The sequence below is a fragment of the Pithys albifrons genome, chromosome 6 (assembly GCF_047495875.1).
Source record: "Pithys albifrons albifrons isolate INPA30051 chromosome 6, PitAlb_v1, whole genome shotgun sequence".
Taxonomy (NCBI): domain Eukaryota; kingdom Metazoa; phylum Chordata; class Aves; order Passeriformes; family Thamnophilidae; genus Pithys; species Pithys albifrons.
Window position 1 is genome coordinate 51,196,476 of NC_092463.1, and position 21,099 is coordinate 51,217,574.

A 21,099-nucleotide genomic window follows, 5' to 3' on the forward strand; every position below is an offset into this window, starting at 1 on the left:
CCTCCCCACCTGCAGTGCAGGAAGATGGGTAATGGGGGTTGCAGTGAGTTCATTACACGTTGTCTTTGTCTTTACTTCCTCCTTAGGGGGAGGACTACTCACTCTTTTCCCCTGATCTAGCATGGAGAGCCACTCTCATGGTAGACAGTTCTCCATGAACTTCTCCAAAGTGAGTCCTTCCCACGGGCTGCAGTTCTTAAACTGCTCCAGCATGGGTTCCTTCCATGGGGTGCAGTCCTTCAGGAACAGGCTGTTCCAGTGTGTGTCCCCCCCGCATGAGGTCACAAGTCCTGCCAGCAATCCTGCTCCTCTCTCCACGGTGCTACAGGTCCAGTCAGGATCCTGGTTCACCACAGGCTTTCCATGGGATCACAGCCTCCTTCAGGCATCCACCTGCTCTGATAGGGGACCTGCAAGGGCTTCAGATGGTTCTCTGCATTCCCAGGGGCCTCCATGGGCTGCAGGGCACAGCCACCTCACCATGGTCCGCAGGGGAATCTCTGCTCTGGCACCTGAAGGACCACCACCCCCTCCTTCTGCACTAACCTTGGTGCCTGCAGGGCTCTTTCTCTCACATATTCTCACTCTTCTCTTCGGCTGCAGTTGCAGTCATGCAGCAACTTTTCCCCATTCCTAAATACAATATCCCAGAGGTGCTACCACCATCACAGATGGGCTTGGCTTTGCCCAGCAGTGGATCTGTCTTGGAGCTGGCTGTGATTGGCTGTCTTGGACATGGGGAAAGCTTTTGGCAGCTCCTCACAGAAGCCACCTCTGTAGCCCCCACCAAAACCTTGCCATGCAAACTCAACACAAACTCTTACAAATTTTACGGTATGAGAAATCACCCAGTTTGGACAGCAAATTCTTCAGGATGCTATTCAACCTTGTGAAGAAACAAAAATCAAACCAGGCAGATTTGGAAGTCTGTACCATGAAATGAATTTTCTATATCATTTGTCCACAAGCAGATCACAGTGGTATGGCTGACTGAAAACAGACTCAAAAGAGGCCACAGCTGTTGTCAGTGTCTTATTGTCTAAGGCAGCTATAATGAAAACCAGTGATTTTACCGCATGTCCGAAAGGGGCAGCACTTCTCAGGGCTCCACACCTCCACCAAAGACATGCCTAGCATACATTTGAACTCAGGACAACGATGTATTTCACAAACTAAAAGAGAAGAAAGTTCAATAAACACAGGGTTGTCATGTTCTGATGAATGAAAATATGAATCAAGATATAATAAATTGCTTATAATAAATACCTTTAGAAAACATCTTCCTCAGAAAAACTAACAATAGAAATTTAATTGTTATGTATCAGGTGATGGTAACATGAGTACAAATAGTCCAAGCAAATATTTAAATAGCTTTTAAAAATCCAGAATTTGAGGCCTGAAATTACTCATTTGTCTCCATGATACAGATATTCAGATAATGCTTTACACACATGAAGCTTTAAAAGTAAAGATTATTTGTCAGGACTGGAATGATAGCATACTTGTATGCACATGTGGAGACGTATTTCTAATCTACCATCTTTGGCACTACAAAATTTTACATGTTCTCTATTGTTTAGAATACCAAAACCAAATCAAACTTACTACATTGGTATGTAGGGCAACACCTGTCAGTAGTATTGCCATCCACAATAAGAACTTCTCCTTCTTGACATCTGGGTATTTGATCAGAGCAAGCCCCACATGCTGGAGAAAAAATTATTTAAATCTAAAACATACGAAGAAATTTTACTACTCCCTAGAAAACTTTCCCGTAAGTTCATCGCAGATGCATATGAAAGAGAACAGAGGCACTCTGCATTCATTCTTTACAGTCCCTATACAAGAGGCTAATTTACAGAGCAGTCTGCCTTTTTGTTTGTCCCCTGCTAGAAAGAATGAATACATTGTGAGCAAACACAATTTTCCCTCCCTTTTCTGTTACAAAAAATTTTGCTAGGTTTTCTCTCCTACTAGGTCCACTGTGGTTTTCTGGAATCTTTGATCCCAAATAAAGGGCATCTCCTGTGATCTCATTGTTATCCTCCCACTTGAATATGTATGAAAACCACAACAGGTACTTTTCAATATGTACAGTGCAAAGACTCATTTTATCAAAAAGGAGTCAGAAGGATGCTCTGCAGACAGTGAGAAGAGCCAAACAGAGCACACTGCTAACATGGGATCAAGGTAATTCCAATTACTGTAAATAACAGAAGTTTAATTCATGTTTTCTATTAAAACTCAAATTTTTGCACATGGAAGTGCTAATCAAAGCAATTGGGCCTTTGAATCATAGACATCTGTGCAAAAATAAACTCAATAGAACCTGATTATCCCATTATTAGACAGAAAACAATTGTATGTTAAGATTGGAGCTCCTATACTAATGCCAAAAGTGAAATTTTATTATTAAATTAAGTCATTAAAGGTCAAATACTAAAAGAACTGAGTAAATTTGCATAATACTGTCATATGGGATATTTGTCATCGATTAGGCAAACATTTGATACAGCAGGATATAGGGAGTAAAAGCATATATAACTTCATTCATCTTTTAGGTAAAATATTCATGTGGTTAGTTCACACATTGTATGTGGACAGACTCTCAAAAGCCCTGAATCCCCTCATCCATGGACTCCACCACCATTCCTCTACATTACCCAGGAATACTACTCAGTAGCACAAAGCTGTTCTGTGACTCTTCATGGTCCTTGCCGTTTCTGATGTTTTGTAAAATTAATGCCCATTGTTTTAACCACTTTCAAGTCTTACTATGTTGGGAGAGTTAAAGGAAATACAAGGGGCCCTAATTGGCAAGATAATAATAAATAATACTGCGTATGCAAAACCACAGTTATACAGTCAGGCTACTGTACCACATATATAGGAAATGCAGCAGGTATTCTCCACACGAGCAGCAATTAGTGTTTGATCATCTTGACAGCTTGGCATCTGCTCCACTGGTTCACATTTTTCTGGATCACATTCTGAAAAAGTACAACAGATGTATTTCTTTATATGATGCTCAGCATTCCTCCTTTGTTATGCTGTATCCCTAAGAAAGGCAGTGCAGAGCAGAGGGATACTACAAGCTGCTTTGGAAAAAACTTTTACCTTGTATCACAAGAGAGCAAAGACATTCTTGCCTGACCATTAAACACAAGACTCCATTGTATCTGCTCAAATTGAGGTGTGGGTGTCACCCTTTGTTGAGGGAAGGTAGATTAGCAGCGGTCGAGGAGGCAGAGACAACTCAGGCAGCAGTTAGATCAGAAAGCTTACATCGAGGATAAAGGACTTTATTCTTAGTTACAACTTTACTTTTATCTACTTTCTCCCACACCGTGTCATCCCATAATTGGTCAGTCAGCTCAGCCAAGCATACATGGAAGCATTCTACTGGCCAAAAGGTCTCCTGCATTCTGCAGGTGGTTTCTTCCCCTTTAAGGGCATGCTGCAAACTGCTTTCATTCAAGAATACACTCTGACCTGCTCTATATCAATTCCTCAAACATTAGGGGGTCCACAGACTTGCTGAGTTGACCCCCACATTGAGGCACAGACCAACCCCATGCTTTCAGATTAAAGCAAATTTTGTAAATGGCCATACTAACAATGCCATCTACACTAACTACCTTTGTGCATCTAAGTTGATCTATTTCACTTACTGAATGTTTTTTACAGAGTGAACTTTTTTACCTTTTCAAAAGAAACCTACCACAAACATATCTGGGACAACAGGATTCTTCACTGTAGTAAGCGACCAACTTCTCCAAGGCATTACACTTAGGGATTAGGGATTCACAGAGAGTCTGATTACAAACTGTTGTATATAAGGGAAAAAACAAACAAAAGTCTTCTAAAATATGCATTTTTAAGTTGAGTAGAGCAGTGACAAGCTGTATTTGCAGGTTAGATACCCCAAATCTCCAAATAACAACATGCAAATGAAACCACAGTGAACTAGCAAAAAAACTTGAAGCAACATTTAGAAGTGTCATCATTTTCAACACTCTTCATGGAGGCAACCTTAGAGTTGAGTCCTCATGAGAATTAAATAAATTCCTGGGGAAAACTCACTGCAACATCATACCTGATGATCAAAACATGGAAACTGCATGCAATTTCTTTTTGAAGATGGGCCTTCTAAGCTTAAGTATGGATTTAAAGAAAAAAAGCTTTCCTATCATTTTTTACTGCTCACTTTGTAAATTTGATAAACAATCACCAGATCATTTTTTCTCAGAATTACTTCTATCTTTTGCTTGTATTTGGATTTTAAAAATAATACAGCAACCTTTACAGTTGAGAAAAAGACAATTCATATTCAATTAAACATAGTGCTATTTTAGACCTTTTAATCTTCATACGTACCTCTTCCTCTACCCCAAAACTTAACTGGATATTGAGCTAAACAATACAAAGTTTGTACAATTTTCTATGTAATCTGTTAATTCAAACAAAACCAATTTCCACTTGCTTCAAAATTAGGAGGTGTAACAGTGTTATGGGTTTAGGCAGGTGGGCCTAAATTAGGCTTTAAAGTACAGCTAGGCCTAGGATTGTCAGCTGATTTAAGCTGGGCTGAGCTAGCTAACAGCTGACTTCTTCCAGCCAATAATATTGTATTCCATACCATACTACATCATCTCAAAGGGTGTAAAATCCAGTGTGTGGGAGTGGCTTGGTTAGTTCCATCATGGCTGCACTAAGAGAAAGACATCTGGCAGCTCCTCTACTATGCTAGGCCCTGGCACTGTTGCCTCTGCTTGCATTTTGTTTGCATTCAGGGAAGTAGAAACATTTTTGTTGTTACTCTTTCTGTTTCTTGCTATGTGTGTCTCAGAGTACTTACAGATCTAGTGTAATAGACTTTGCTTTGTATTAATTGTGGAGCGGGAAGTTATGCCTTGTTATATGTATGTAACTTGTGTAAGTGTGTGTTATATTGTAGTTCTCTCTTAGTTTTCTCTTTTCTGTATAAATACATGTAGTTAGTTTCAGCATAAACCTGGTTCTGAAGTTTTTTTCCCTCTCCCTCTTCTCTTCCCTTAGCTGGCTGGGGGGAGGAAGAACCCTTTCACTCTGTCTTGGACAGTTGGTGTTTTGCCAGCTCAACCCAGGACAAACAGGAACACAAACAGAGAAAACATATGTGCATATTACAGTGGCAGTATTCATAATCATTAAGGAATACTTACTACAGATCTTATGAGGACAACACATCTGATCACCAGGAACATGCAAGGCCACTTCTGCAAATCGCTGACATTCCACACTATGGGTCTCTGAACAGTTGTACTCCACTGGAATGATAGTCTCAATGCCAACACATTTTTGCATACAGCATCCACTCAAAGAAGTATTCCAGAGCTCACCCACTGCATGAGGTGTTCCTGAGCTGTCTGTACAAGCTAGATCAGGACAACAGAAAACAATTATTTTTTACTTCAAATTTGGACAACCACTTTTTTCCATGGTGAGTGTGGATCTATGAAGTGTTAAAATTCCATCACCTATCCATTCCTATCTCCATCACCCTACAAAAAAGTGAAAGAAGTAACAGACTGAGACTGAGTTGGTGTGAGAAAGCAAGACACTCAGTACCCTCCAGATGATCTGGGCCTCCACTTTGTTTTGTGTCTCCACTGCAATGCCAGTCACTTAAAATCCCAATCCAATCCTTTGTTTTTAAAGCAATGACCTGAAAACAAGTTATTTCTGTATTTCACACGTGTCAAACTAAGAGAAAAGGAGGTCAAACTAACACTTAGGATACTAGAATGCCTAAACAAGAGCAAAGACTTCCATTTTGAAGAGCACCGTTCAGCTGAGAGAAGGTGAGCAAAATTGTATGCTTGCCTATACAATTAATGTTTGCTGAATATCTAGAATCCCCAACTGAATGACATATGCAGAACCCACACAGCATCAAAACAAAACTCAGCTTAATAACAATGAAGTATCTGATCACCAAATTGCAGATAATAAAGAAGAAAATCACATCCAAATATACCACATTTTTCTTCAGGAATACAGATAGCAGTCTGAGTTCGGTGAAGGATGGTCCTTCCAGCACAGACACAGCCTTCTGTCAACACTGAGCAGGAGTCTGGGTCCAGAGTAGCAACCTCGTTATTCTGGCAACTATCTGGAATCTCGCAGGCAGCTATACAAGGCTGATAGGAGAAGTTTTCAGAGCAGGAGAAGGCTAGAAAGGAAATGAACAAATCACATATTCTGAAGTTGTAATCACATGAGGCAATACCTAAGAGAAGAAATTATTGTCTTCAATTAAATGTTATGGGAGCATGCAGGAATAGACTAAAAAAGCATCCCTTTTGGATTTAACTTCTGCTGTTGAAAACGTAACATGATCTTTCATTGGTTCAAAACAGTGATTAAAGCTGCATACACATGGCAAATGGAGAATGATTACAAATGCCAACAGTGTGGTTATGTGAACTACCAAAATATATGACCCTCATTGTTTAATGATATCTAAATATTAAAGCAACACCCTCTGGAATCACAGTAATGAGACAAATTCCAGGGTCACAAAGGGACTGACTGCTCAAAAGTAAAGGAGGTCCCCGTTCAGACTTTAAAGACTGGGAGAGGAGTTTGATTTTATTCAGCTTCTCTCTACTAAACATGGCCAGAATGTCCCACAGGAAGTATCTGTCAGATTCCTATAAGCTTAGGTTCTTAAAAGTCAGGCTACAGAATATCAACACTTTGTAACCGCAAAATCCAGCTGTGACATCATGGTTCTTCCTTGCTAGACATGCACCATCACAGCTCACTGTGGTATAAAACTAAGTGTGATGTGTCCCGTCACTATAGCTGGAACACATATTTGCAGCTATATTTTGTAAGATCTTCTTTTAGGCAGTTACTTGCTAGTATAATCCATACAACCTGAAGAATTAAAAAAAATTACTGATTTTAAGCATTAGACTATTTGACTATTCTTTGCAAGGCATTATAGCACACCTGAATGAGGCCTGTACATATGTACACACCTTAAATAGCTATAGAAAAGAAATGATTTATGATCCTACGTACAGTGAGTTCTCTTACTTGGGGGATCTTACTTCATCAATAAGTCTTGCCATTTTCAAGCGCCAAACCCACAGACCTCCCTTTGTTATCACTGCATGGAGCTTTTCCTAGGTGATCGTGGACAGCATAAGTAGATGCTGTAATTCAACTACAGATACCATTTGGCCTTACACTTTGATATGTTGCTATGGGAGAATTCTTTTGCCAGGATGCACTAACTCTCAGGTTTTACTCCTTACTCTCCACCTTATCTCAAAGGTGTTTCATTTCTCTAACCCTTTTTCCAAAGGCACAGCTTCCTGCAGCAACATCAAACAGATACCACCAATTCAAAGTACCATAGAACTTATTTTTTTTTGTGGCTTCCTCCTTTCCACAACCAATTCTGTTGTGTTTTGGTTTTATCACAGGAAAGTGGTTAAGAGAAACAAATGCTATATTGCAAGAGAGAAGATACGACTTCTGCATTAACGCATATAATAAACCTGAGGTAGACTTGTGAACAACCTTTTCCATCTTTGAAATGTCTGTATGATCCTCATTCCTTTTGAACACTGCTTGGAATTGTATATTAAAAAACGCTTAATTTATTATCTCAATAATAATTCTAAAGTACATGAAGACTCAAGAGATGTTGTCATTTCCAATCTACAGTAACTTACAGAAGGAAGATTTTGTCTCTTGTGAGCATTACAGGGGCACATACATGCAGAATACTTACGGCAGTAATCAGAGCTCCTCCATTCTATGCAAATATTAAATTTGTTGCACATTGCCACATAGGTAGCTAGGGAAATGCATGGATTTTTAATGTACTCAGTGTCTTGAACCCATATATCACAGAACACCTCAGGTGGAACCTAACAAAGGAAAAAAAGAGATATGGCACCTTCATAGAGATTATGGCAGGTAAGAAAAAGACCGATCTTTTAAAATATCACCTATAAACAATGAAGGCAAAAGTTCTTGATTCACACTAAGCCTTCATTGGTGTACACAGATAATCTACTAGTAATTAAGAGTTCCTGAATGTTGCCATCCTTGTATTCCTCAGTTTCATCTCTTACAAGTGCCAAGGAAGAGGTAATAGAGTTTTCCCAATAGAAGGCATAATTACTTGTTCCTTGTTCCTCCTTACCTCTGTATTTTTATCTGGTTTTGGCTTCCTCTTCATCAAACTCAACAATACACAAGGTCAAGCAGTAATGCACTCCCATGACCACAAATAACTTATTTGCACCCCGAGTTTGTTATTTGCCCTAGGTTTGCTTTACAGGGTCTGTTCTATCCTTTAACATCTCTGAGTTGGAACTCTTGTCTCTAGAGCCTTTAAGAATGCAGGTTCTCAGATTACCTACTGCAATCTGGGACTTGTTAAATTGCTGAAGGCTTAAGGATTAATTAGATCCTAGAACTATTTTCTTTTACTTTTCTCTACATCTTACTGATATAGTTGAATTAGCTGAGGTGGTTTATGAATTAGGCGTTATTTCAAAACTGAGATGCAATTCTGACTTGCTTATTGAAACTCTCCTATCAAGCTGCCATACTCTTCAATTACTTTTACCTTGCAATTGTAGATACAAGAAAAGTATGTATCTCATTCAATAGATGTGGTCACATGTAGTGTCACATTAATGAAATTATCGAGTATGCAAAATTATATCTGAACTACATCTCTCTCAAAATGTAAGCTTCGAAATAGTTAACGTACATAAGGATGACAGCTGCTGAAGGTCTGGTTCAACACCATTCTTAAGCACTCTGAGCAGTCCGTGAGTGAGCAATTAGTTTCCTGATGCCTCTCTTCTCCAGTATACTTTAATGTGCCTGGCACTTGCCAGCTGTCTATAAAAGTAGATGGTGAGCTGCTCTTGCTTAAAACTGTCCTGTTAGGTAGCATCAAGTCATTTTCCAAGCTTCTATCACAAAACCCTGAGAATTACCAGAAGGAAAAAAAAGCAGGTTAAGACCATGTTGGTCATTCTGAAGTTTAAGTGGCATGTTCAAACAAGTAAATTGCTTTTTAAAATATTCTAAAACATGACTGTGTCACAATTTACAACAGATGTAGAAAGCCTTCGGTAGGATCAAAATACACAATATTCAGAAAAATTTAGAAAAGCAAAACTAAAGATGCACCTATGAGTGGAAATCTATTGCATATCAAAGAGAGCCCAGCTATGGCACAGAACTTCACCCCTCAGTTGCACAAGCGCTAAACAAAAATTTATTTTAAAAAAGGTTGCAAAGCACCTCTGTATATACCAACAAATTGAAACTGTGAATGTTATCAGAAATGGGAACTTCCATAAAATGCCAAGATGCTAATCTGATACTGTACTTCAGAAGTGCTGTACCGTTCTACTTATGCTTCTGAGCAATCTTAAGCATCTGTTTGCTGAAAAGCTACCATAAAAGTGCAACTTTTGGCACTTTCAGGTATATCTATAATTACCGCTCAGGAGGAGGAGAAAACAAAAGGGGGGAATAAAAGAAAAAAAAAAAGAAGAAATATGTAACATTTCCATATTCACTTCTCAGAAGGCAGCATCACTTTTCCCTCCTGTTTTAACTAAGATAGATGGCAATTTTGAAACACTTTAGAGCAAAGAAGCAACATAACATGGAGAGTGAGTCTAGTCAACACAGAACATCCAAGTATTCCAGTAGCCTCCTCAGAAGGTCCTTTACAAGCTAGGAAAAAAGCAGAATGATGGATCAGTCCCCAGCTCTTTCTTTATAATCAGTTTCTGAGACTTTTGTGTCAGACTTCTAGAATGTTTTCTTCTGACACCTCCACAAGCGAATCCTACATCTTTATGTATTCAAAAACTGTTTGTGGATCTCACCCTTTACTAAAGAACTGGTGTTTCACCATTTTTCACAATTCCTTATGACAAGAGCAACTTATTGACCATCAGTGATACAGCAACAGACACTCAGAAAGTAAAACTGCTTTTGATACTGTAAGCATTATTTGATCAAAAATGTTTCTGGTTGAACCTTTTGAGGTTGTGAGTATGTGCAACATGGACAGGAAGTACTTGATGGATCTGAAAGATTTAAAAGAATTGCTGTCACATGAGGGACGACTTTTTTCACTTCTCTTACACATTGACAAGGACATTTAACACAGCAAAACTAAGGTTTCACATGAGCCTTAGCAGGATCTAGTTATTGCTAAAATTCACATTCTTTCACTCTCTTTCACCAGTTTTGCTGCAGAGATGTCAATGTTCCCTTTCCCACATCCCTCCTCTCCCACAGCAGTCCTTCACCAGCTGACACCTTTGGCCAATCCTTGTACTGTAAAAGACACTGTTGTATCTGACATGAATCTTTCCAAGGGATGATAGTGCTACAAAACCGCAATGGTGTCTTGAGTTTTAGCAAGAAGCTGAGAAATTAGGATCCAGCAATACTGCAGTACAGCTAAAAGAACTCTGAGAAAGGCCAAATACAAGCAGAAGAATTACACAGAAAGCACAGGAAATCATTGCAGACTAATTTAGCCTGAAAAGATGCAGTACAAGAAGCTAATTTAAAGCAGGCTCTAAGTTGCACCAGACAGCACTGTGTAGGCAGACCTGTGCAGATAATCCCAGTCAGAGAGGAATACCAAAAATACACAGCACATTCTCTGAAGAAGTTGCAGTTGCAACATCACCCACAGAAATGTGTTGCCATCTAATCAAAATGCCTTGCAAACCACGAATGTAATGTACTCAATGATCCCTATCACAGTAATCAAGCAGATAAAGACAAAAGAGACTTTCAGGATAACTTGAATCAGTATTACTAAAAAACTCCACAGTCTTTACTTGCTTGTTTCTCTTTGATCTAGTTACAATATCAATTTGCCAAAGAGAGCGAGAATGATTCTGAAATCAAAAGTTAGAGGAAATTACAGATAATAATTCAATCACAAAATGGGATGAATTCAAACTTTCTTTGTGAGAAGTGTATTCCTGTCTTCAGGACTTGAAACTGGACTGAGCTATCACTGGCATGTGATACTGAGCTGCAGGCATTTGCCCTTTCTGAAACTGGAAAGATATCCACTGTAATTACATGATCTCTTTAATCCTGGTTTCCAGCTCCAATTTACAGCAGATAAATTTACAGATTCAGCTAACACAGTGGGGATTTACATCAACAAATACATGCTTGCAAAAGCTGTAACACCCACAGCTTATTCAAGGTTATGCTTTTAGAAAGAAAGTAGGCAAAACTATTTAACTGACCTAACAGAGTGCAACATGATGTTTATTGAACCTGTTACTATTAAGAAATTACCTCTGAACTATTTTCTCCAACAGAAAAACTAAGATTAGTTCTCTCAAGTTAACATTTTCGGGGAATTCTGACCTTTAGAAACTGAAAATAGCACATAGCGCTTCCTATCAGATGGATAACGCTGAACCTGTAAATGTTTTTATTTGACATTACAGAACTGTCTTCCTTATTTGGGTTTGGTTACAGCAATTATACTTGTGATTCAAACAGGTTACAGACAGGAGAAACACTCTGGCAAAAAGTGATTACAGGGATAGACATCAAACAATCTCAAAAAGTAACACAATAACAGATTGATTTTAATAGTGTCATACTTTGCAATGATCTGCACTAACTCTTTTGAGACAGATCCTGTAATAAATAGTTTATATAATTAGGAAAATGTGTCTCCCTAGCAAAGCATCTGAATGCCTTTATTGCTTGCACTGCTCTATACTTACCACATAGTCCCAAAGTGCTTGGTTCTTTGCTACTATTGAACTCAATAATCATCACACCTGTGTTGTGAAACCACTGAATTCTGACTTTTGTTGGGGTCTCAACAGCATACTTGAAGCCTGAATCTTCAACTTTGTATCCATATTTTCTAACAGTAGGCCAAGCCAATCTTGAATTTACTGTTATCTAAAAGACATGCAGAAGAGAGGTAGAACAACTAAGGCCAGATTCTCAGCAGCTTAAGAATCTAAGTGATAACTAATTTCAAAAAAAGTCAGGCTCTGCTCCACAAAGATATAGGCACCAAAGGAACTAAGAGTTTATGTACCTTGCTCTGTGACTTACCTCATAACTGTCCCTCTATCATAGTTTAGCTCTTTGAATTCAGTAGGATTACTAAATTACTAAATTAGATCAACAAATTAGATGACCGTTTTTGTTCTACTCTAATCCTCAGTATCCACATGAGGAGGCAGTTGATTACAGGAGCAAGTTGCTATCAAAACTGGAAAGAAAAAGCTTCATAATACTTACTTTCCTACTTAAACGATTGATAATAATTTGGTTTGATACATAGGTTAGATTCAACATGGCCAGGCACAAAGAAGTTGAATTTGAATTACTCTGTGGAGAAAGTAAAAACACATCAACCATAGTCATGATGAGAAAAATTTTTCTACATGAGCTGCTTACTGTTTTTAGGTACTGGGAAATTAAGGATTTCTGGGGCGTATATTATTAAGAAAGGAAAACCATTGCTGATTACAGTTACAAGTTACGACTACAAAGTTTAACTGGATAGTATTGCAAAATAAACAAGCAAAATTCCATGACATTGTTGTTTACAGCAACTGTGCTGTGTCATACAATCTTGAAATTATGACAGAAATAGAGGCTTTCAGGGGAAGAAAAAATAATAGACTAGCTGTTTGGACACCAAAAAATATAAAGTACACATCTGAAGGTGAGCAAGAATGAGACTGGTAATGATGAATCGCTAAGATATATGTACAGGATGGAAGTAATGGATCAGAAATACATGCATAATTCCTGAACTACAAGGTGTTGAACAAAACAGAAAATACTAAATGCAACAGGAAAACAAATCTGAAAGTCATAAACACATCTCCTTTTTCATATCAATCATATTGAGCTTCCAAAATTACCTTCCATAGGGTGCAACTTTTTAATGGACATTTATATGGACACCAAAATAACCTAGTTTTCTCAGAAGAGACTGGAATTTAAAGAGTTTTGTAAAGGCTCATAAGAAATCAACTTGTAGTGATGAAAGTCAACCCACAGTACCCATTAGACAGGATGCCTGTTAGAATTTCTCTCTTCCTCCCATGTCAGAGACTTGGAATGCACAGGGTGGTCCAAATCAGTCTGGCATTACTACAGTCTTTATGGCTCTGAAGATTGGTGTTTCCAGCATTAATTTCTCCAAATGAATTTAGATAAAAGTCATGCATTGAAATAAATTGGTGGCATACTGATACAATTATGGTGGTACTTATTACAGGATGGCGCTCACAGAAAGTGACTGAAGACGTGTATCCACTTAAACTCTCACCACCTTGTCTATATTACAGTAAGATAATATGAACCTACCTCTCATCTTCCACCTGTCTCAGAAGGAACTATGTATATACAGTCATGTGATAAAGTGTTATACAAATCATACATGTTGTAATATGCAAGTACAATTCATAGATATTGCACAGAAGTGAATAATGATAATCGTAAGTATGTAGTAGTATTATGCTCTTGCTTTTAAGATACATCTTAGTAGTATCAAACACCTTCTGTTAGCTGATAAATGTTAGTTACCATTCTACAGTCAAGGACATGGATGGTTATAGTTTCATCTTGAGTTTGACTAACAATGTATGATGCTTCTTTGAATAAAGCCAAATGATTTCCATCATAGGTTACAATGCTCAGATCAGAGAAAATGGTGCAGCGACCTAAGGAAAAAAAAAACAGTATTTTTTTCTAACTTATTTTAGAATTTTAGTAATTATTAAAAAAAATTAAGATAAACCAATATATTTTAGATTAACTAGCTTACTAGAGTTTTGCATATACAGCGTATATTTTCAGCTATATTTGATACTGTTGCATCTCTGTAAATGGACAGCAGAGTGAAATTCTGTGTAATTCAGGACACCAACCTGCAGACCTCTGCAATCAGCTATTTCCTTACAGATCTTCCCAGAAAGGGTTTACAATTTTTACAAATCCCAAACTAGGAAAAACCCTGAAATACAGTAGAGCCCACCAGATCCTTAGTTCCCTTCTAGTCTTGTTCCCTAGGTGGAACATTTTTATTTCCAGTCTCATTGCTAAAGCTTTTGTGTTTCAAAGGTCTTGGAGTTCTACTCGTTCTACTCTGAGTTGCTTCAAACTCTAGAGGGCAACCAGAAATTCCAGTTGCTCATCTCTGTATACTTTCTTTGCTATTACAGACTAAATTGAATTTTCTCTAAGGTTGGGATTCTTTCTACCCAATTGTAGGTAACTGATAGGAGGGACTACTGTACAGATTCCCCAAACTGTTAAAAGAAATAGTTAACAGCCTGGGGAATCTTCTCATCCTGAACTAGATATAAAATGAACCAAAGAATCCACTGACTATATTGATTAAATGTCCCCTGATTAAACCGGTGACAAGACAGGTCTAAGTCAGACCTAGACATATCCACTGCAGATACCTAAAGCTGAATAAGAGGAATATCTACATTAATGGAGCATTTTTGATTTCATTTCCCTGGATGTACAAATAGAACAATAAATTTTGTTAGACAATGAGAAACCTATACAGTCTGCATCTTTTTTTTCTATGCTATGGTACAGAAGTGTCAGTTCTTAGCCTTCTTATTCATGCACTAAATTGTTACCTAAAGTCACTTCAAAGGTAGTGCATAATTAAAACTTACATGCACATTCCCACTTTGGGCAGCATTTGTCACCATTGATTTGAGTAGCAAATCCTAAAACTCCACAGCTGGGTTGAGTTGCATTGTATGGGCAGTTCTCAGACTTATTAACTTGGATCAGTTGTCCATCCAAGCAAATGTGTTTTATGCACTCATTCTCTGTGATTGGCTAAGGCATATTTAATAAAAGACATAAGTTACCATTCTTATCAATCTAGTATCACAATATTGCAAAACTTTGTTTTAGAAAAGGATTCACATTCTTCAGATAAAGAGTACTTATGGATCTCCATGACACTGATGGGAGCTACAAGCAAAGAGCATGTTGAAAATCTGACGATTCTGAGGACAGACTAGCACTATTGTCCTGTTGTGAAGGTGAGCACTGCATTTCTGAATTTTTAACTTTACTTTGTAAAAAGTTGAGAAGGAAAGATATGGAAGGGCATAAGCAAGAATAGTAACAGGGATCTCCGGAAAGATGTATTTTAAGGTGGGCACATGACAGAAGCATATTAAAGCACCACATTTTGACAAAAACCCTCATTCTTGTAATGGTCATACCCCAGAAAACTGAGGCCTGAAACTAAGCATTTAAAAAAAACCCATAATGTACAATGAAATCATCCAAGGTTTTGGATGTAACTGATAACATAATTGGGCTCCCTGTGTGATACAGATATTTTAAATCTTGGAGATCAAGGTATGGCTCACATTTTTTTTTTTTAATCAGTCTGTAAAAGTAACTAAGACATATTTCAAACCAGACACATAAATATTTATAGCTACTCACTGTACAAGTTTGAAGAGTTGCTGTTTCTTGAGGCACCATTAAAGGTAATGCTGTGACTCTCGACATGGCTTCAGCTGTTGCCAGGCCATCAGAAAATGATGTAGTCAAGCCATGAAGTGGTTTGGTAGATAAAGAGGCAAAGGAGGAAACTGATGGAGCTGTTGTGTCATTTTGATGATCAGATATCATTAGCAGTGAACTCACAGAAGGTGTTTGCATCTCAGATGATATTTCAAGTTTTGAAGTTTGAGTGGTACTGGCTGATGATGGAGCTATAGAAGGAAATGGTTTTGATTCAGAAGATGAATGTATAGCAGACAGAACTGAACTTGTGTTTGTGAAATATGAAGAGTAAAATGTCTGAGGTGTTTCTGGGGTAACAGTAACACCCTTAGTAAGGGCAGGTTGGACTTGTGTTGCTAAATGTGGCTCTTCAGATTCCACTGTGTCGAGGGGCAAGGTTACTTTTGCTTCTGAAGTGACAGAAAAAGAGGTGGGCTTCACAGAACTCATGATGGGTTCTGTGACTGCCTCTGCTTTGCCTAAAGTTGCTGATACAATACTAAGATTTTGCCCAGCACTGCTTATCACTGAAGAGCCAGAAGCTGCAGTTGATGAATGGGCCATAGTTGACAGTGCTGTACTTGCTACAAATGTAGAACTAAGGGTGGTGGCTGAAGGCACGACCTGCTTAGGCAACACTTCAGTTTTCTCTGTATCACTTTTGCTTGGTGATGTGGATGACCCACTCCCCATCATGATGGACATTTCTGTTGTTTCTGGTAACAAAGCCATTGAAGAGCTTGACTTAGAATCTGGTGAAGGTGATGTTATTTCAAGTGTTTGTCTTGAATCAAGTGATTCAGTAAACGAGGTCAGGCTTGTGAATTTTAGATCCGTAGCTGCCTTTTGTGTGGAAAATGAAGGAAATGATTCTTTTTCAGTTGTTGTTAAAGAGGAGGAAGTTACAAGCACTCCTGGTACGAAAGGGGGAATTTTGGTGCCAAAAATCAAGTCAGCTGTTGTTCTAGTTGGGGCTGTAGACTGCAAAACAGAAGTTCTTAATACATGTGCCTGTGTGACTGAATCAGTCAAAAGCAAATATTTTTCAGTTGGTAAAATAACTTTTGTAGGACCTACTGGGGCAGGTAATGTACTTGAATGAATGCTTTCAGGTAGTGAGGTCATTAAGGGGTATAAGGAAGTCAGTTCTACTGTGGATTTTGTTTCTGCAGGATACTGGTAAACTAGGGTAATACTTTGGCTTGTCGATGAAGGTTCAGAAGTCTGATGACCAAGTTCCATAGTCTTCTGAGTAGAAAAATGTGGTATAACCATGGTCTTTGTGGTCTGTACTGAAAGTTTATCTCCCAAAGATGTCTGCCAAGAGAGGAAGCCTACTGAAGATGGAGGCAAGGATGGCTCAGCTGCAGCTGCTGTAAGTTTCACCCTGTCTGTTACACTTTGGGCCGTAGGTTTTAAAGCTGTAGAAATTACTTTAGTTTCTAATGAATATGTTGGTGTGGTTGTTCCTTCCGGTGTCAGTTGCATTAAAGAAGGAGAAGAAACTGATTTATCTCCTAGATACTGAGAGGTAGAAAGAGTGGAAGAAGACTTTGTTACTGGAAGTACAACATAAGGGGACTGGGAAGATTTTTCTTTGCCTGTCATTATTTTTGTGGTTGTTACGAGCTGACTGCTAAATTCAGAGGATGGGGAGATTGTTGCATTAGTGATTCTCAAAATGGCTTTGTCTGGCGATACTGCTGTTCCTGGACTTGATTGTTCTGTTATACTGGATAAAACAGAGAAAGTCCTGACTGGAGAGATCTTTTCTGTTGTTAACATAGGCTTTTCTACAGTTGTTTTTGGATAAAAAGAGACTCTTTCATGAGACGTACGCATAGGACTGAGAGTTGTCAGTGATGCTTCTTTTCCATCTGAGGGTAGTGAAGGAAGAGAATGATTTAAAGAGATTGTAGAACTTGGTGGTGAAAATTTCAAGGCAGATGACTTCCTAGTCGAGATGGTAGTAATACTTTCCACTTGGGATTTATCAGCCTGTGTTGTCAACAATGTGGTTTCAGTTCCACTAAGAAGAATAAGTGGAGATCCAGTGATGGATGTTCTTTGAGATGATTCTCTTTCTCTAGCTACAAAAGGAACAGTGGTTTCTTTGGTTTTCACTGCTGATGTTGTAACACTACCTGAATATGCTGAAGCGCTTGTCTTCACTGTACTTGAAACCAGAGTTGACTTGTATTCAGTAGATGTTTTTCCAGAAAACAAAGTTGACTTTGTCGCTAATTCAAGAGGGGATGTTATTCTGGATGTTACCTTAACAGACAAAGGTGTCACTCTGGTAGTCTCAGCCACAACAGGATACTTAGTGTATAATGTAGTCAGGAACCCTGTTGTGTTTAGAACTGTGTATGAGGGATATCCTGTAGTTGAAACAGTTTTAAACGTTTTTTTTAATTCCCCTGAAGCTGAAGCAGCAGGAGTAGGAACAGACACTGAACGTGTTCTTGTAGAAAAAGTGAAGGATTCTTCAGTTGTAGAACTAGGGTGGAGTGAATATGGAGAGAAATAGAAACTTGATGTATGTTCCATGTGAGATGTTGTTTTGGGAATTTCCTGTTCATGAGTTATAGAGGATAACAAAGTTGTTTCTGATGATAAGCTCTCTTGAGTTTTTAGAGTTGTCTTCTTTGAACCTAGAGTTGTAGTGAGAGGTACCTCTGGAGTACCAGTCAGGTGTTGAATCATTACAGAAGGATGTTCTACAGTTGTCTTTCCTAATGAAATAGGTGGCATGGATGTTGGCGAAAATGTTGTCTTTATGCTTTGTTTGGTTAAAACAGCTGCTGCTTTTGTAGGTGCTGAAGATGCAGGTTTTAACAACGATGTAGTGAGTATAGGAGAAAATGATGTTACTGTAACATTGCCTACTGTGCTAGAAGGCTGTTCTATGCTGACTTTTGTCCCTTCTGAAGTTCCTGTTATATTTGCTGGTGGTATAGATGAAGGCACATCCAGGGGTGGTGATCTGGAAAACTGTGACACATATGGAGAAGTTTTTTCTGTTATTGATTCAAATAAACTGGGTGTAAATCTTGTAACTCCTTCTGGTTTTACTTGTCCTTCTTTCGTGGGAAGTGTTCTTGTGGCTATTTCTGATATTTCCATTATTTTAGTTTTGACTGGCATTTCTGTTGTTCTGAGTGATGTGCCAGTAAAAACAGAAGTAGAAATGGGTTTGCTTTCTGATTCTGTACTTGTAGTCACTGCTTGTGTAGCAGTTAGTGTCTGAGGTTCTGTGGCCCTCAATAGTTTAGTGGAACCAGTACTGATCAGTTGTATCTTTGTGAAAGTTTCTGAACTGACAGTCGATGGAAACAAAGGATAAACAGAAGCAAACAAGCTTACATTAGATTTTGTTGTCCCAGATATTGCTGTAGTGCTTCTCCCAGATGTCATTTCTGTTGACTGTGATGAAAAATTTGATGATAAAGTTATAGTTGGAAGTGTTGCATTAGACATAACAGGTGAAAATTCCATTTTCCCTGTAGTTGCAGTGAGTTGCAATTTTGTAGCAAGTGTTGTTTCCCTGTCCTTTGCTTCAGGTACAGGAAGTGAAGTTAAGGCTTCACCGATCACTGCCAAACTTGCACCTGATGTTAAGGGTGGAACTGCTGGTGTTTGAATGCTGGGAGGCAAAGGTGGACTATCATCTGTAGGTTCAATGCCTGAAATCAGACACAAGAAAACAGTCTGAAATTTATGAATAATTATAGTAATGAAGCCAGCAGAGTTACAGGTTAACTGATCTTTTCAATTGCCTTTAAAGTTCATAGGCAAATTAAAAAGTAAATTAATTAAATCATTCCTTTGACATATAAAGTAATGAAATGTTGTATGAATTTTAAGAACAAAGATGTTCTTTCTTCATTTCTCCTCACGTTTTTGAGGAGTGAAATTATTTTAACTCAAATATGATAAGTGAGCTCAAGATTCATACAACTAAGGTCATAGTTACACAAATGTATGCACTGATACTTGAAATTATGACAAAAGAACTAAGAATTTGGTAAGTATAATACATAATATATATATTTTTTCAGACATACAGTCTTCAAAATACACGCATCTTTGAGTGATTTCATCCAGCAACATATTGAGAGGGCAGGCAGGGATACATCCTTCCACTCTAAAAGAAAAACAACTATTATTAACTAGTTAAACAGTATCTTCTAGAATGCGCATTTAATTTTATGAAAACAGAATTATATTAAATATGTCTGGTTCACCTCAGTGTACTCCAAAATGTCATTGCCATAACTTCCATTCCCGGTCAGATCTAAGCTAAAGCATGAACTCAATGATACTCAGCCTTTGAAATTAACAGTTGTAGGTTCAATAGTGAATATTATTTTTTAAGAAATACCAAACATTTTTACTTATGAAAATCCAAACACTAGTTTTACGAGGTTTAGCACAAATTTCAACTGGGATGAAAAAGAAAGGACAGACATGGCTGCTGCAATGACATCATGAAAAAGTAGCGGCACAACTATTTGAAACAAACTTGTAATAACCTTTCTTTATTAATACCCCCCTGACTGCATACATACAAATATACTAGTCATTCCACAATCTGACAGTACACTAACTGAAATGTCAATTTTATGTAGTTGCAGCAGCAGGTTATATTCTATGTATTTTCTCTTTCCCTTACCTCCTTACCCAAGGATACAGTCCTGATATACTAAGCCTATATCTGGTCCCTTATATTCCTATTATCCTGCTGAAGTATATTGCCCAAATTACACACTTTTCCATAAAAGTACAGATACTTACTTTGGCACTGTCTGACAGTTTTTCCCCAATGGGTCCCTGCATGTCTTGAAACAAGGGCTTGTACAAGCATCATAATGCCATTCACATGTAGAACGGGACAGAAATTTAAATTTGTCATCTGAAAACCAACAAAGATCTGTTATTCTCATATATTTCTAGAAACACTCACAGATACATATCACTAAGAGGCATACTTTACATTCACTGCATCTCTAAATCTGCTACTGTTTCTACGTGTAATCTCCACAAATAAAACTGGTAATATTTTTGAACAGCTAAGGTTTTTAAACCATAGAAAAACAGTTTACATTTCTGCAGCATACATTAGAGTGTGCTTGCTTTACAGTGTGTTTTACTCTTTATGGTATAAAAACCCAACACTGAATCAGCCACATTTACTGTATATTACAATCACTTGAAAACTAAAGCCAGGAAAATTAGAACAGTTTTAAATTAAAAATATAACAACTTGAAACTTTATGTTTGGTTATCCAAACAAACTGCAAAATATATATTATATTGTTTCTATACAATTACCACTATTACAATAAAAATTAAAAGCACCATTTGGATATGCTGATACTCTTTATAACATATCACAACAACTGTTTACTTCATGTGTAAAATTTGCTGATATAACACAGAGGTGTACATAATACTTATGATATGATAGTATTTTAAAAGCCAAAAAACACCACC

At 37.9% G+C, this 21,099-nt stretch overlaps 1 protein-coding gene across 1 annotated transcript in view; it reads right to left on the reverse strand.

The window, feature by feature from the left end:
* Positions 1-21,099, reverse strand: part of OTOG (otogelin) — an 88,558-nt gene that overhangs the window by 11,979 nt on the left and 55,480 nt on the right. The window contains exons 28-42 of the mRNA XM_071559502.1: positions 20,401-20,518; positions 19,671-19,750; positions 15,541-19,289; positions 14,748-14,916; positions 13,693-13,775; positions 12,340-12,429; positions 11,808-11,991; positions 8,783-9,003; positions 7,790-7,928; positions 6,020-6,214; positions 5,205-5,417; positions 3,722-3,826; positions 2,880-2,990; positions 1,606-1,707; positions 1,074-1,172 (exon numbers count right to left, since the gene is read on the reverse strand). Of these exons, the coding sequence (XP_071415603.1) occupies positions 1,074-1,172; positions 1,606-1,707; positions 2,880-2,990; positions 3,722-3,826; positions 5,205-5,417; positions 6,020-6,214; positions 7,790-7,928; positions 8,783-9,003; positions 11,808-11,991; positions 12,340-12,429; positions 13,693-13,775; positions 14,748-14,916; positions 15,541-19,289; positions 19,671-19,750; positions 20,401-20,518 (5,658 nt within the window). The remainder of the gene's footprint in view (positions 1-1,073; positions 1,173-1,605; positions 1,708-2,879; positions 2,991-3,721; positions 3,827-5,204; positions 5,418-6,019; positions 6,215-7,789; positions 7,929-8,782; positions 9,004-11,807; positions 11,992-12,339; positions 12,430-13,692; positions 13,776-14,747; positions 14,917-15,540; positions 19,290-19,670; positions 19,751-20,400; positions 20,519-21,099) is intronic.